Source organism: Gallus gallus, chromosome 4, assembly GCF_016699485.2.
Source record: "Gallus gallus isolate bGalGal1 chromosome 4, bGalGal1.mat.broiler.GRCg7b, whole genome shotgun sequence".
NCBI lineage: Eukaryota > Metazoa > Chordata > Aves > Galliformes > Phasianidae > Gallus > Gallus gallus.
In genome coordinates, this window is record NC_052535.1 from 84,940,704 (window position 1) to 84,956,529 (window position 15,826).

Here is a 15,826-nt window from a genome sequence, read left to right on the forward strand (position 1 = left end):
GAAGCTGTGAAGTTATGTAGCAAAAATCAGTCTCCCCCCATCTGCTCTGACCTCACTGGTTCGGGCTTTCTCCCTAACACCTTTGAGCAAGGAGGGGATGAACGGCCACTCCTGGCTATCTACCCTCCCTCAGCACCAGATGCAGCACGAAGCTAAAAGGCAAGAGGAGAGCTCATGTCCAGCCCTAAGCCTCCCACAGTCGGTGTGGCACCAGCAGGAGCTCAGACCCAGCTGCCTTCCTCTTCCATCAAAATTCAGGTCTGCAGCTCTGTCCACGAAGTCATGACTGATTGCCACGCACAGCCCCATCCCTGGAGGCACTCAAGGCCAGGCTGGATGTGGCTCTGGGAAGCCTGGTCTGGTGGTTGGTGACCCTGCACACAGCACTGGGGCTGAAAGTCGATGATCATTGTGGTCCTTTTCAACCCAGGCCATTCTATGATCTTCCAGAAACAAGGCAGGCTCCCACACAGAGGAAACACAGCGTAACGGAAAGCAGAACCAGCCTGTGTTGGAGTGTTTTACAGGACCTTGATTCTTTCCAACACACCACCCTGGGAGTTTTCTGCAGAGCTGCTGCACTGTGCTGTCAGCACATGATTTGCTTTACTTGCCCTTTCGGTTTTAATGTCCCATTAATAATGCATCTCCGTATTTATTGCAGTTTGCATTAATGTTCCGCTCTTACTTCTTGATCACTCGTTACTCTCGCTGGAGCACCAGGCAGGGCTCCAGGACACAACCGACAGCCCAACGCAATGCAATGGGGCTGGGGGGCAGTTCTGTTCCCCCACCTGGCACAGCACGATGCTCCCAGAAAGCCAGGAACAGCCCCACGTGCTCACTGGCTCTGCCATCAAACCTGAAGTTTTCCAGGGCAATTGGACGGTCTACTCTTGAGGGATCCAAGCCAGAAAACTGGAAAGCATCATTAACAAGCAGCTTGCTTCATCCTGGCTCTGGGACACTTGTAGTAATGGGTGCAGGAGCAGGATTTTGAGCTTGATCTGCTGGCGTGGCTCCTTTGTTCAGGCACACATCCTGGTGGCTTCTGGAGGTCTCCGAGGAGATCCTACGACAGGTGCTGCTCCACCACTGCTCAGCTCCCACCAGGAGCAGCCTCAGGCCTCCAGGTGTTACCAAACCAGTACAGCTCCACACAGCAAACTGGGAACAACACTGAAGGGCAAAGGTGGAGCTGCTGGGGGCTGCCTCACCAAGGGGTTACAGTGTCCATCCATAACACAGGGCTTCAGCAACCTCCTAATAGCCCAAGGGACTTCAGATGCTCATCCTTCACATCACAGCAGTGCCTTTAAACCCTGAAGAAAACCAACACAGCTGTAATCTTGTTTTGAAGTCAGGTTTCTCTCCGCTGTTCCGGATGAGGCTGCACAAACATTAGGAAAATGTTCTTTCTGGTCTTCCAAGAAAGCCCATGGGACCGTATGGCCTCATTTTCCCTACCTTCCCCTGGGAACAGGGAGCTAGCTCATCCCTTGCTTATCCCTACAGACAGTATGCTCCTTCCTGCAGCAGCAGAGAGATTCAGAGCAGGAAGACTTCGGGCTGGTTGGGGTGCTCAGTCCCCATCCCTGGAGGCATTCAAGGCCAGGCTGGATGTGGCTCTGGGCAGCCTGGTCTGCTGGTTGGCAACCCTGCACATAGCAGGGGGGTTGAAACTCGATGGTCATTGTGGTCCTTTTCAACCCAGGCCATCCCAGGCCATTCTATGAGTCTATAATTCTACTCAGCATGCTATGTAAACTGCAAGGGAGAGTAGGTCAACCTTGCCATGTTTAACACTGAAACTTTCAAAACACTTCTCACATCTCAGCTTTATGAGTGATGTTAACAAGTTCTCCAGCTTGACCTCATTGCAAAGAGAGGTTTTGCTTTGGATTGCTCTGCCTGCAGCCAGCTGGAGCAGCTGGAGCTGGGAGCACGGCCCCGTCACCACAGTCTGACCTTGTGTGAAGTGTCCCTGAGGTGTCACAGGTCCGTGTACTTGCCAGAATCCTCAGCAGATGAGCTAAGGATTAGCTTCCAAATTCCAGCATTTACTGGCAAGCTTCAAGTGGTCTGTCCAGAAAGCTTCTGAATGATTAAAGGTCTTTTACTGACATACTGTGCATGTCAGTAACCAAGCAGTGGCAACAACACAGGCACAACAACATGTGAACCAAGATCCGGCCAAGCAAAGTTTTTTGCTTCTCATCTTCTAGCATTCAACCCCACTTTTGAGATGAAAGAAGCACTAATTGCTATTTGTATCCATCCTTGTTGCCTGACGTGGGACTTTTTTAATGGCTTATTGCCAAGACTAAGCCATTGATGAAGACTTAATAAGCATAAAGGTAGCTCGCTTTCCGATTGCTGTACAAATAAAAGCAACTGATTCAACCATCTCCAGCACAATGGTAATATGTTACCCATATCTTACAGGTAACAAATCTGAACCAGTGGGTTGGTACATGAGGATACACCACCAAAGCAAGCATGACCAGATGTCCAGGAGTTCTGAGAGCTGCTGCCTCCCTTTCTGGTTCTGTAACTGGAAGATCCTTCTATTACAGCTTGAAGGATTTTGCATTTATCGCAGCCTCTCCCCCAGCTGTCCTACCTGCATACACTGACCAACCCAATCCTGGGGGAGCTTTCCGTCAAGCCTCAAACCTTCAGCATTTCAGACACATCACACAGCATTATTAATGGAGAGAACACCTGCTGAAAAAGCAATTTTGGAAGCCGCTTTTTCTTCTCTCGTTGCATTTTCACGGTGTTGGGGTATGTTGGCACCATGCAGCGCAGCACACAATTAGAAGAATGGATGGTTCTGAGGGAAGAAGCAGAAAGCTGCCAATGGCAGAGCTGCATCTGATTTCTGTATCACCTACAGACTGAAATGCAGCATATGTGGAAAAAATACAGGAATTACAATTATTTACAAAGCTCCATTCTCGTTGCAAAAGCTCCAGCACAGCTTTCTAGCCATTCTCCTGGCTTTCAGTCGTTGTCTCCTCTACTCTAAGATAATCACACCTACTGCTAGCACTTTGGGGCCCCTAAAACTGTCCCCATACATTACCATGGCTGAGTTGGAGGGCGAGGAGATCACATCCTCAGTTAGAGCTGTACGTAACTGTTGCACGGAGCAAGGCAAAGTCAGTCATTCAAGGCCCAGCTGCACAACAGCTGCCCGTCGCACAGACAGAAACAGAAGTCCTGCACAGGAAGCGGGGCATTTCTTCTGCCTCCCCTCTTCTCCGTGCAGGTGAATTTTTAAGCAAATTGGAACTCATCTTTGAAGAAAGTGCAGCTGATTCCCTAGGCAGTGCACTCACCCTAAGGATTAGCAGCAATTGCTACCTCAGCTGCCTCTCTTCCAGCCATAGAGCACGAGGAATCGCAGTGTAAACTAACCCCACTCATAAGCCAACGCATGTATGTTTCTCCACCTCCAGAGACAGCTGTGTCCCTGCCAGACACACTCCCTACCCCTTTTGTCCATGGACAGAACAACCACCTCCTTTGTTTTTATAAGCAGACATGGCTTAGAATCTGAACTGCGATTCTGGTAGCTTTCCTACAGCCTCACTCACTACAGCCCACACGAGAATCATTTTTTTGCAATGCTGGCCTGCTACCTAAATGCTAAAGACAACTCAAAACAGAAAGGGAAGTTTGGTTCATCAGGCCAAGGCCAGAGCAGGATTTTCCAAAGGCTCTCATTAAAGAGCCACCAGCATCAGACAGCCTGCAAGCAATGCCTCCCTGCCTGCTGCACTCAACTCTGCAGGGACTGAGGGAGCACTGTGACACACAACGTGCTGCTCGCTGAAGGACAACAAGCAGTGCTCACAGATCCTTCTCTGCGAGCGGTCTCTTAACAGCACAGACTGTAATCTGAAATTAAGACTCGTTACCCCATTTGCTCTTTCCCATCCAACCGTTCGCAAAGCTCTGTCCAACTAATTATTTCCTGGCTGAGGGACGTGTTTATGAGGGACGCACGGCAGGTGTTAAGATTGGAAAGGAAATCCTTTATAAAAAAAAATCTGCAGAGTGAAGCTGAAGGGCTGCTGGTATCATGCATTGGTTAAGCTTCAGCGACATTTGCAGTGCATTTGACACAGTTTTAAGGGTCTGAAGCATGGAGATAACCCACAAAGGCTGCTTCCCAATCATAAGCCAGCATCTCCTGGTGTCTGATGTAATCCCTTCAGTGCAGCTCTGCTGCAAGCAGGAGCAACTCAGCTGCCTTAAGGGCACTTAAGCAGGGGAGAGGGTTGAAATCAAGCAGAAAATGTACCCATGCAGCAGTGAGCAAACATCAAAGAATGGTAACAACTTACATGCATCTCATTCTGATTAAAAATGTATTAAAAAGGTCTGATTCACAAAGAGAGGCTGTTTAACAGCCAGCAATGTGATGGCTGTTGATTGCATGACAGGATTCCCAGTAACACAGTCACATAACAGGGTGCTCCCAACACCTCTTTGCCACATCCTTTATTAGGTAACCCTTTTTGATACAAAATATTAAGCAGAAATAGTTTAAAAACCTCTGTGTTAGTAACTCTTCTGGGACCGTTGAGTACAGCCGGTGTTGCAGCTGCTCATGCTGCCACTTCTGAACAAAAAACCTTTATCAAATATAGGGCTTCTCACTGTGTCAGGAGCTGTTCCACGTGTAGGCAGTGGAAGATGCCTATAGGAGCTTCTGTATTCATGTCTTTGGCTGATGAAGGATTGTACTAACAGTGCCACAGCCATGTGGCAACTGCCACCACCCACCCAGCATTCTGCCCTGCAAAATTCAGGCCCCATAAAGAGATTCTACTTTGATTTCTGCCTTTGTGAGACCCAGATGGTCTCCTCCATTTTATTTCTTTCTATGTAAAAAATAAAAAATGAGAACAGTGAGTAAATGGTTCTTTGGAAACGTTCCTTTTGCTCCTATAGGTGCAAACAATGTCATTAAAGAAATTAGGCTCATCAGGTATCCAGATTAATAGATCTGTTGGCACAGGAAAGATGATTCGAGACACAGCACGTGTGTGCTCATTACAGATACTGTAGGCACAGCTGTAGAGCGCATACATACATACAAATACTTCTCATGATGAACATAGCAATCAGAATCCTTACAGGCAAAACGCTACGTGAGGGGTTGCTTGAGGTCAAACAAACCAGTCCCTCCTTTAACAACTTTTCCGAGCACCAGGCATGCAGAAGGGGATCTCAGTTCATCGTGGGCACCTACAACAGAGTTCAAAGTCAGGTTAGTATGTTCCTAAAGGCTCCTCCAAGGTCAGTGCTGAAAGAAAGCATTCTATTTTACATGCAAGAACTTCACCTGGCTCAGAGCCCCAGCTTCAGAAAGGTGTTGCCACCTACTGTTGAGACTGACTTTATATTCCTAGGGTGGAACCTGAAAACTCTTCCCATGTTTCCTATAATAACAGTTCGCTCTTCTGAGTCTTTGTGTGCGAGTAGAGAACAGGGCCACACATTTCTCAATTCTCCCCCACTCACAATGAGAAGATAACATTCTGAATTCCAAGAGGACACAGAGCTGACCTTCCACTCAACACATTTTGCTGATTACACTAATTGCTAAAAAAAGAAACGCACCATTGAGGCAAAAGCAAAAAGATTTTGCTTTCATTCCTGCTTTTCTCCTGTGGAGTCTTTTTTCTTTGTTAGAGCGAATCCTTTTGATGTGGATTTTAAATCCTTCTGGCAACATACGAAGAGAACTTCTGACTGGAGAGAAACATTCCTTGAATTCCTTTGATTTTGTGGTTGCTCACTGCAGCGAGACATTGCCATAGAAATGTGGAAGCCCTCCGCATGACATGTCTGGCTGGTAGTGTTTTGCTTTCACTGTTTTTATAAGCAGCCAGGCTGGTTTTCATTCATCCTAAATATCAGTAAGCTGGATATACATACTCATGTATATATATTTGATTAAAGCACGCTGTAAGGTTGGAAGTAAAACTGTTAAAGCTTTGATAAGTTGGTGTTTACTTATTCTACTGAGCAAAATGAACTGAACTTTCTATTAGACAGAGCATGGCAGGGAAGGTGCTGCATCATAACAGTTTATGGCACGTGCTTGCTGCTCTGATCTCAGCTACAGCTGTACAAGTAAATAGCTGCTCCTAAATGTGTGTCAACTGAAGAAAGAGAAAGAGAGGAAAAAAAAAGGTTCTTTGTTAGGTCAAAGTCAGAACCATCCTGTTTGCTCACGTGATGTTAACAAAGAGTTATTCTTTGAGCAGACAGCCAAAAGGATCTCACTTTGATGCAGATGTGCTCTCCCCACACCAAATCTTCCTGATCAGAAGCCCACTGGGTCACACCTGCACTCTGACAGCATTTCCCTGCTATGCTAGCTGGTCCCTGTGCTTCTTTCTATCCTTTCTCACAGATTCAGGCCATACGTGGGCACAGCGTCTGGTTCAATGTACAGTCAAGTTACCCCTTGCATTAAAACAAGATGCAGACTGCTGTAATCCACATTAGGATTTTGGTTTCCATCTTGGTGAAATGAATAAATCTGTGCACCTATAGTCAGCGTGGCTTTCCTGCAAATTCACCATGCCCTTCTGTTAGTTTGCACTTCGTGTCTTTATTTGCAGCATTCACCACAAACATAATTATGCTTTGCCTGGAAAAAACTTTATCTTATTTATAAGTCAACACATGCCATAATGTACCCAGAGAAAGCAACTGTGCAAGAAGCATCCTCTTCTATTCATTTTCACCCTGAATTTACATTTTTTCTGATGTTCAGATGAATTATAAGTCAATTGTAACTGACAGTATTCAGTAAAACCCTCATTACCTTCACAGGGTACAAAACAGCACTAAGAGACAGAAGTTCAGTGACAGAAGTCTCTCTCCCTGACACCAGTGCCATGCCATTTAAGACAGTAGATGAAGAGGCCACAATGACAGCTTTTCCCTTTTGCATTAGGTAATGCAGAAGGCTGCACAGAAGCATTCAAGGAAGATCATCCAACAGCAGGTGATAAAAACTAAGAGTATTTTCAAAATGAGATGTAATTGGTATCCAAATCATGATACCAAACTGTTCAGTGACAGACTTAAAGCGTTGTGTTTTTTGGATGGGACTCCTACATTTAGAAGGCAACTGCCACTTCAAATGCCCTCAACTGACCATACAGAGATATGGTCAGTTGATGAGGCTAAAAGCTCTGCACAACTTCCAGAGCAGTGCAAGGCCACTGAAAGGTACACAGTAATCTCAAATGGCAGCAGAAATCCATCATTAAGCAAATTAATTCAACCCTCTGTCCGTGTTAGAGGGAAAAGAACATCAAAGAACTGAAGAATGTAGTTCTAAAAGCAGAAGAAAAGAAGAAAAACAGAATCAAAGTAACAACTGAGAAGACTGTTCTTACAATAAAGTTCCGAATGGCAAGGAGAAAATGCAAGAGTTATAATAGAGACATGAAAACCAAGCAGAGATGATAGTGCTGACGGTGTAAGTAATGACAGAAAAAGGCAGATTTAAAGGTCTGTTATAAGGACTCATTAGAACAAATCTTAATGATCTTCAGGTTTGTTATTAACAAGCCTATCTAATTGTTAAAGACAGGAATCACAGACCCCACAAACTGCATGTGGGAGCTGATTTCATTTAAGCTGGCAGAAGTTTATTAAAAATGTCTGGAATGTTTTCCTAGGCAAGGACTTAATTTCAGCCTCTGGCATTCTTTTCTAATGCAATTATGCATTACTCAGAATAGCAGAAAGCTCCGATGCAAACGAAGCGCACGTGAAATCCTGCAGCAACGCAGTTCAAACTAAACCATTTACCCATCATTGTTGCTTCCTTCAGGAATTTGTAACTGGTTTCAAATGTCATCTGTTGCAGAGGGGAGGAGCTGGATTGGATTCCAAAGCGATTCATGGGTTTATAAACTCCTTCAAAACACATGTAGTCTGCCACAAGCGAGAGGTGCCGAGGGTCTACCACAATGCCTAAGTACACAGGAAAGAGCAATCAGAGCACGGAAGGTTTTCTTTCTAAAGAAAGAAATCTGATCTGAATTAAAGCCCTGAATCTACTCCATGTGGAGAATACATTTTTATTCGTGTTCTCCTGGCTGTTGCACTTCTTTGTATGCAGTTGGCATAACTGCTCCCCTGAGCATCCAAGATGGGCATTCCTCACTGTAATATAAACCAGGAAAGTAGAACATCAAGAGTGCTGTAAAACAACAGTGAGATCTCTATCATCTTTGTCTACATGCACCCACCTATGAGTGATGGGACAGAGCTCTACGCCCTCACCCAGTGGCCTATATTAGCCAGGCAATGGAGGCAGAAAGGTTCTCATGTTTTCTGTGTATGACGTTAGGCATGCACAGAAAATCTCATTTAGGCTCAAATAAAACAGCACTTGATGGGAAATCATTAACAGCTCTGCTAACATCTACCTAGGAGAACTGAAAAACTGGAAGGCCTTCTGGGTTGCCAGCTGGTATATCTGTTTTATGAAAGCAGTTGTTAAAATTCCCACTGTACAGTCATAGAATGGAATCATAGGATGGCTAGGGTTGGAAGGGGCCTCAGAGATCAGTTAGTTCCAACCCTCCTGTCACAGGCAAGGTTGCCAACCCCTAAACCATGCACTAGAACAGGCTGCCCAGAGCCCACCAAGCATCTTCCCTAAGCTAGCTGTCTGGATTCTCTCAGCAGTGCAAAGGGAAGAACCTTCAGTCAAGGCAGCACAGCTATTTTAGGGAAGATACAAACGGAACTATAAAGGCAGCTTGGAGTCTTATCATTAAAAAGCTAAAGTGAGGCAAGATTAAATCCAGTTCTCAGGGCCACTCTGCACATCTAACATAGTTAATGTTCCTCAGATGTTAATAATTAATTCCTGCACTCTCCAACTTGCAAAATTCATGTAGTAAGAGAGAAATCTGACACATGGATAAATATAACCTTGTCTAGTGAATTTTCTACTATGATGAAACAGAAGTTAACCAACAAATTCTTCCCACGCTATAGTGACCAAAATGATGAAAACGTAGTTTAAAATATGGTTATTAATCATGCTAAGACATAACTGAGCACAGTAGCTGTTTTACCACCTTACTGATAATAAAGACCATCTTCAAAGATACAGAGAAATCCTACCATATACAGCAAATACATCTTTTATTTCCTTTATAACGACCCTCAGGGCAGACTCAATACCATAATTCTTAGCCATGGCATGAATATCATTGGAATAAAGTCTGTTCAGGTCCAAAATCTGAAAGCAAAAAAGCACAGATATAAATTAGGACAACAGTAGCTTTATTTCTCCAAATAACTTCAGCTAAGCTCAGTAAGCTAAAATAACTTTTTTCCCCCCCTTTCACTTTTCATAAGTGAACACCAACAGCTGCACAACAGCGAGGCAGTACCTCAAAGCCAAATACAGACAAAGATGACTCTGGAGATTTGTTTAATCTTTCTACACTGATATCAGAATCAAAATTCAGCAGAGATGAAAAAAATGACCCAAATTTAGAAAACAAACTGACCATTCCCAGCAGCAGGACATGGTAAAGCCTTGCAAGCAATGTCTCAGCCAGCCACAACTTCTTTTAACAAATGCAGTAGAAAAGATATAGCATAAAACAATCCTCTACTTGTAGAGTTATGGGCTAGATGGCATAACAGAACTATTCATCTCCAAGTACTGCAATTCATTTAGATGGAAGAACTCCCTCAAGTAACATTTATAAAGACAGTTACAAGCACAGTGTGGAATTATCTGTCATTAGATCCTGGGCTGCTGCACAAAAAAACGATTTATAATCTACCCTTGAGAAAAGGCTCTGATGAGCTCTGAACACATCTGGGGAAAAAAAGAGAGAAGGAAGAGAGCTTAGGAGCTGAGAAGACACAACAATCCTGCTAAGCTTAAATGGCACCCATCATCCACCACCTCTCCCTGGAACACAGAGGACCATTCAAGTTCAGGATTAGGCGCAGATCACATACATCAGAGTATCTGAACAGCTCTGCAAGATTTATCCCTTCAGTGTGCAGAATGAGTTCTTTCTCTCCTTTCTCATTGGTACTTTCATTCAAGAGACATCGTGTGATCCCCTTCACCTCATGTATGACCGTGTTTCGTGTGAGGGAAAGAAGCAAAGAGGAGATATCAAAGTACACCTTCATCAATGGAAGCGTCAACGAAACCTAAGAAGAAAAAAAACCAACACAATGTTTATATTCAACAACCAGCCTGCTTCCTTTTCAGGCCAAAAGCAGCCAAGTGGGATTATCCTAATTGCATGTTTGGGGACAAAAATGTCCAACTTTAATTACAGCTGAGCAACGCCAACATGAACGCCACATCCCAGGGCCATTCATTCACATTGCTTTCAAGCCCTCACAGCCTATACTAATAGGGTTTTGTTTTATTTGAAGATGGCTAGACTTCTTCCCTTCCATCTTCCGCTTTGCAGAAGGACCTTGCAAGCTTCTCAGTGCCTGCAACTTGTTTCATTTTGTTGCATATTCTTATAGTTTCACAGCACTGGGATGGCCTCAGCTATGACTCATCGGCCACAGACAGACTGCTGCTGGATGGGTTTTTGGGAGGAAGGACATAGGAGGAACTGAGGGAGGCAGGCAGTATAAAAATAACTGGTTAGATACGAAACAGGAAGTTTTATTTCTATAAGTGTTAAAAGGTTTTTAAAAACAGGGAGAGGGAAATGTTTCTGGATATATGAAATTCACGTTCCTGCTAGATTTTTCCAGCTGCCACTGTTACATTTGAGCACGAATTCCTGTCCCTCCTTACTATTTTATCATAAAGTTACAGAACTCCAGCTTTATTTATCCTAGAGTCCCCTATGAATAAACGTGCTTTCCAAATGAAGCTCCCTTCCTGCCTTGTAGACACATCCTCAGCCTTTCAGCAGTCAAGCCAATTTTTTTTCCCACCAGGATAATAAACCCATCAGTTGTCATTAAAAAAGAAGTTTAATCAGGGGCTCTGTAAGCCAAAGGGTTGCTAAAAATTGTGTTAAGTACAGTTGTGCTGAAGCACAGACTTCAAGTTCTCTAAGAGATGCACATTACAAGAGCTACAAGCAATCACTGTGCAACCACACAGATGTCTCCAAGCACTACCATCTTACCTCACACCAAAGTTCATTTTCAGTGTCAAATGTGTAGTCCTGTATAGATGGGTGGCTGTTCAGGACAGCATTTACTCGCACCTCTGCTGACTTAAGTAATTGATCTCTCTCTTTTTTAGTCTGAGACATAAAGGGAAGATGTTGAGAATCATCGCCATCTGCCCCATTTTGATCTTCATCAGCATCTTGGGCCCTCTCTTCCTTTTCTGATTCAGCCTCTTCATCTTCTGGATTCTCAGCAGTATTTTCTTCCCCATTCTCTTCTTCACTCTCATAATCAACCTGCCAAGAAATAACAAGGCACTTGTCTGAGTCAGAACACACAGGGAAACAAAACACATGAAGCAGTTTTATGCATAAATCTTCCTGGCAGATGTGTTGCAAGTACCTTGCCTGTACCATATGGCACAATGAAAGCATAGCTGTTGTAAAAAGAATAATGCTGCAGATGCATCTCAGTCTCTACGTATCATAGAATCATAGCTTTGGAGTTTGCTTCAATGGAAATTTTCCTTCCTATGCAGACCAAGGCAGAGGAAACAGAAATAGAGCACAGTGCTGAGCACCTATGAAGTCATTACCTCTTCTTCCTGGTTCCTCCTCATTTTTGCTTCTGTAGCATCACCATCCCCTTCATCAGGTTCTGCATCAACAATCTTTTCTTCTTCCTCACCTTCTGGAGCTTCTTGATTATTTTGTGCCTAGAAATCCATAAGAAATGAGACAATCAGAATCAGACTGACTCTGCTGGAATGCATGAAATCCATCAGAAACCTTTAGCTATGTGTTTGTAATTTAACAATGCCCTGTCCATCTTTAAGGTGGACGTTCCCTCTTTAACATTAAAGAAGAAATTCTATGCTACTTAAGCTATTGCTCTGTTTACATGACAGCCCTTATTGAGAATGAAGTAGCAGAAGAGGCATGCAAAAGCTCTTCAGCAAACCAATTATCTTTCCCCAAAAGTATTGGCAAGCAGTTCTCTAACAGGATCTCATTCTGGGAGAGCAGTAAGCTTTTGTCTCACTGAACCTAAAACAAATATGCATTCTCAGAGTACAGTCTTAAGTAAATGAGGATATTATCTACAATAAAATTAACAAGGAAGTAGTTGTTAAGAGAATACAAAGATAGTTTATGCATAAAGAAAATAATTAACAAGTAATTTAGTATTCACACATTTAGGCTCTTCACAAAACAGGCTACGCTCTTCCAAACTCTGGTTCTCAAAAACATACAAAGCAGTGAAGTACTGAACTCAGGTTGTGTTTTTCTGTACCTTGTCTCCAACACCTTCTAAATCTTTACGAGTTGCTTTGCGGGTACTGACTTCAGTAAAAGATGACATCTTTGCACGCCTCCTTCTAATGGCCTCCAGGAAAATTTTAAAGAACCTGAAAGAAGAAGCAACCCAAAATGTCCAACCTCAGCTACACTATGATTTTAAGTTGTCAGAAGACACATAGATCTCAAGAAGCCAGTCAAGCCGTGATAGGACGTTAATTCTTTGGTGGATGTACAAATATTTCTAGGGTAAGGCAAATCGTTTTTCTGCTTGGCCCTTTCCCACTTCCTTGAGAATAAAAATTTGGTTCCAAATCTCTCACAACGGTTGGCAACCCTGCACATGACAGGGGGGTTGAAACTACATGATCATTATGACCCTTTTCAACCCAGGCCGTTCTATGACTCTATGAATGTAGCCACGCACCCAAAAGATTATGAGTTAAGCTCATCTGAATATAAAATCAGGGCACCACACCGACCTTCAGAAGAGGTGGGATTTTTATTTTTTTAAACCAAGCAAAATTGTTAAATGAAGTAACTCAGCAAGAACACGTGGCCTGGACAGCAACAACAACCACCACCAAACGAAGCCCTTGCTCTGTTTAATTTTCAGAGAACAAACAACAAAAACCACAAGGTTTATTTGAGCTCAATGACAGCATCAAGGGGTACCTAAAGCACGTTGAAAATAAACACTTCAGCATCCAAAGAGAAGGAACATGATGCTGCTTGCATGGGCTCTTCTCACATAAGCTTACCTCACTTGTCCAAAGCACAAGTTTTATGCTTTTATTGCTTTCTCTTTTTGTTTTGTTACTTACATACATTAACTATATATTTTATATGCAGCCTAAGACAATTCCTCTTCAATCAATGTGGTCCAGACAAGCAAAAAGGTTGGTCATCCCTGGTCTACTTCAATAGAATTCTGCACTGTAGCCAAGCCACTGATACCCAGCTCTACTCAAGACAAAAAGCAGCTGTGTAGATGCTTCTGCAAGCACATCTTCAGGACACTGCTGCACTGAAAACCACAGCAGTGATAACAACATGCAATGATCCCTAGAGCTCGGGGGAGGTCAAGAGAAGAGAAACAGGAAAGCTTGTGAACGCAAACTAACCTTGTTTCCATGAAGCGTAAGATGTCCCTGGGCTTCACACACTTCTCCTCTCGATAATATTCATAGGGCAAGAAGCAGAATTTGATTTTGTAGAGGCGATGGCTGTTCTCCTTGTTCTTTAAGTGCAGGGATTCCTCCAACTCAACTTTCTGCAAGACCTACAAGTAGCAACAGGGCTGTCTTGGTGAAGGCACCTTATTTACTTCCTGCAACTCCAATGCTTTCCATATGAGACCAGAATTACACAAGACTAATAGAAAAACTTTACTGTGGGCTTTGTGGCAGCCCCTGGGGAAGATGACTCTACTTCACTGCATTCTTTTTGGCTTCAACTCCTGCCAAAGATTGATTTAGACAACACTGGGAGAACAGCCTGACCCCTCGTCCCACTTTTTCCACAAGAGCCCATGCTCAGTGGGCCAACAGCTTCATTTTATTGACCTCTGTTCCTTGGTGATTGAAAATGACCAATATTTTAGCAGAGCTGAGTCTTAACTCTATCCTTGCTGCTTTCTGACTTGAAGAAGCGAGACAAGCGAGACATAAGATAGAGAATGCAGAAGAGCACAGAAAAGACTGCACTCCTCAAAAGAGATGGACATCAAAATTGATCAGACTTCAGTGTATCTGTCTCTGGTGTGCAGATTCTCACAGGATACACTGCATAGGTGGCTCACCTCAGCTAAGCACACTCTTGTGAGCTGTTTCTTGAGCTGTTTCACCTTCTTGTGAGCTTTCTTGGTACCGAGCACAGGAACACTCATCATTGGTGTTTTAATATTTGCACTGGCTACCATCAAGATCTCCCGCAACCTTTAAATAAAGAATGGTCTTTCAAATTAAGCAATAGAAGCACTACGCAATCAAATCAACATCTCTTTCATTTAATAAGACAGCAGGCAGCAGCACGTTTATTTAATAAGCCAGCATGCAGCAACTGCCAGTCTCACCAAAACCATATGTATCAAGAGCTGTGGTTGCTGCTGCAGCACTCCTTTGCACTTCCCTGGTTCCTCATCAGGCACAGCACAACAGCAGCTCTACTGATTCCATTAGATTATCATCCCAATTACGGGAAGAAACCAGAGATGATAATAAGTTGTTTCCAGAAAAGAACTAATGAAGCCTGTTTCCTACAAATGCACAACGTATGCTCCTCTTGCCTTCTCCCTCTCCTCTGCTTCACTGAAGTAACACAACCATCTGCCACCTAAGACATCAGTCTCACACACAAGGCCAGGGTTAGCATCTGTACTACTAAAAATGATGACTGGCTGGTAAATGTGTATGCTGGCAAAGTCACTGCCAGCGAACAGAGGAGCCAGGAGAAACCTCGATGCTATAAGCCATATCTCCTTCTGCCCAGGTGATGGTAATCTTAAAGCTGCAAGACTTGCAGGATTAAACTCGCAAGACTCACCATTTACAGTGATTGTTATTTATTTATTGTAATAAAAGACAAACAGGTTTAAAAGTTAGTAGGGGAAAGTAAGGTGAGCAGAGAGCAAACCCATAAAACATTGTTGCCTTAGGGTTATACTGCAGTGAATGAAATACAGAAACAAGCCATTTGTTTATAAACCAGGGATGGTTAAGGGACCTCTACAGTTATTTTTTTTTCTGGAAAGGGAACCAAAACTGTAGTTCACAAAACTGTGAAGTGTTGAAGTATTTCTGAAAATGCACAATAAACTGAATTATCATTTGCCCTCAAGAATACACATCCCTGCCATTAAGACAAAGCACTATTATTTAAGTGCCAAAAATAGCTAAGGACCCCAGGAGAACACAGGTTTCTCACCTTGGAATACCCAATGTGACGTTCATTTCACCTCTGCCAGCAAAATGGAAGGTGTTCAGAGTCATCTGTGTGGAAGGTTCCCCAATACTCTGAGCTGCAAGAAGACCCACAGCTTCTCCTGGGTCACAAAGAGATCGTTGCCACTTCAAATATAACAAATCCTTTAATCTGAAAGACATGACATAAGCAGAGGTTTAAGTTCAGTGAGTACAAAATAAAGAACTCTGTATAGCCTGAAACAGGGCTGAGGCCAATGAAGCTCTTTCAGCCAATTTCTTAGTAGCCGTTGGATAAATCCCTTTCAGAAACCATAAAACTAGATGATTTTTACATTACATACATTACATACATACATTAGAACTATCTAATTTGATAAATACAGCCCATTAGCACAAAACCAGGGCCCAGGCAAGTAATATTTTACTTCTACT

At 43.3% G+C, this 15,826-nt stretch overlaps 1 protein-coding gene across 1 annotated transcript in view; it reads right to left on the reverse strand.

Moving 5' to 3' along the window:
• Nucleotides 1-4,497: 4,497 nt before the first annotated feature.
• POLR1A (RNA polymerase I subunit A) overlaps nucleotides 4,498-15,826 on the reverse strand; it is a 30,495-nt gene continuing 19,166 nt past the window's right edge. The window contains exons 25-34 of the mRNA XM_015285989.4: nucleotides 15,396-15,563; nucleotides 14,272-14,407; nucleotides 13,595-13,752; nucleotides 12,466-12,580; nucleotides 11,768-11,887; nucleotides 11,187-11,468; nucleotides 10,036-10,236; nucleotides 9,181-9,298; nucleotides 7,852-8,016; nucleotides 4,498-5,262 (exon numbers count right to left, since the gene is read on the reverse strand). Coding sequence (XP_015141475.3) covers nucleotides 5,162-5,262; nucleotides 7,852-8,016; nucleotides 9,181-9,298; nucleotides 10,036-10,236; nucleotides 11,187-11,468; nucleotides 11,768-11,887; nucleotides 12,466-12,580; nucleotides 13,595-13,752; nucleotides 14,272-14,407; nucleotides 15,396-15,563 — 1,564 coding nt within the window. The 3' untranslated portion in view covers nucleotides 4,498-5,161. The remainder of the gene's footprint in view (nucleotides 5,263-7,851; nucleotides 8,017-9,180; nucleotides 9,299-10,035; nucleotides 10,237-11,186; nucleotides 11,469-11,767; nucleotides 11,888-12,465; nucleotides 12,581-13,594; nucleotides 13,753-14,271; nucleotides 14,408-15,395; nucleotides 15,564-15,826) is intronic.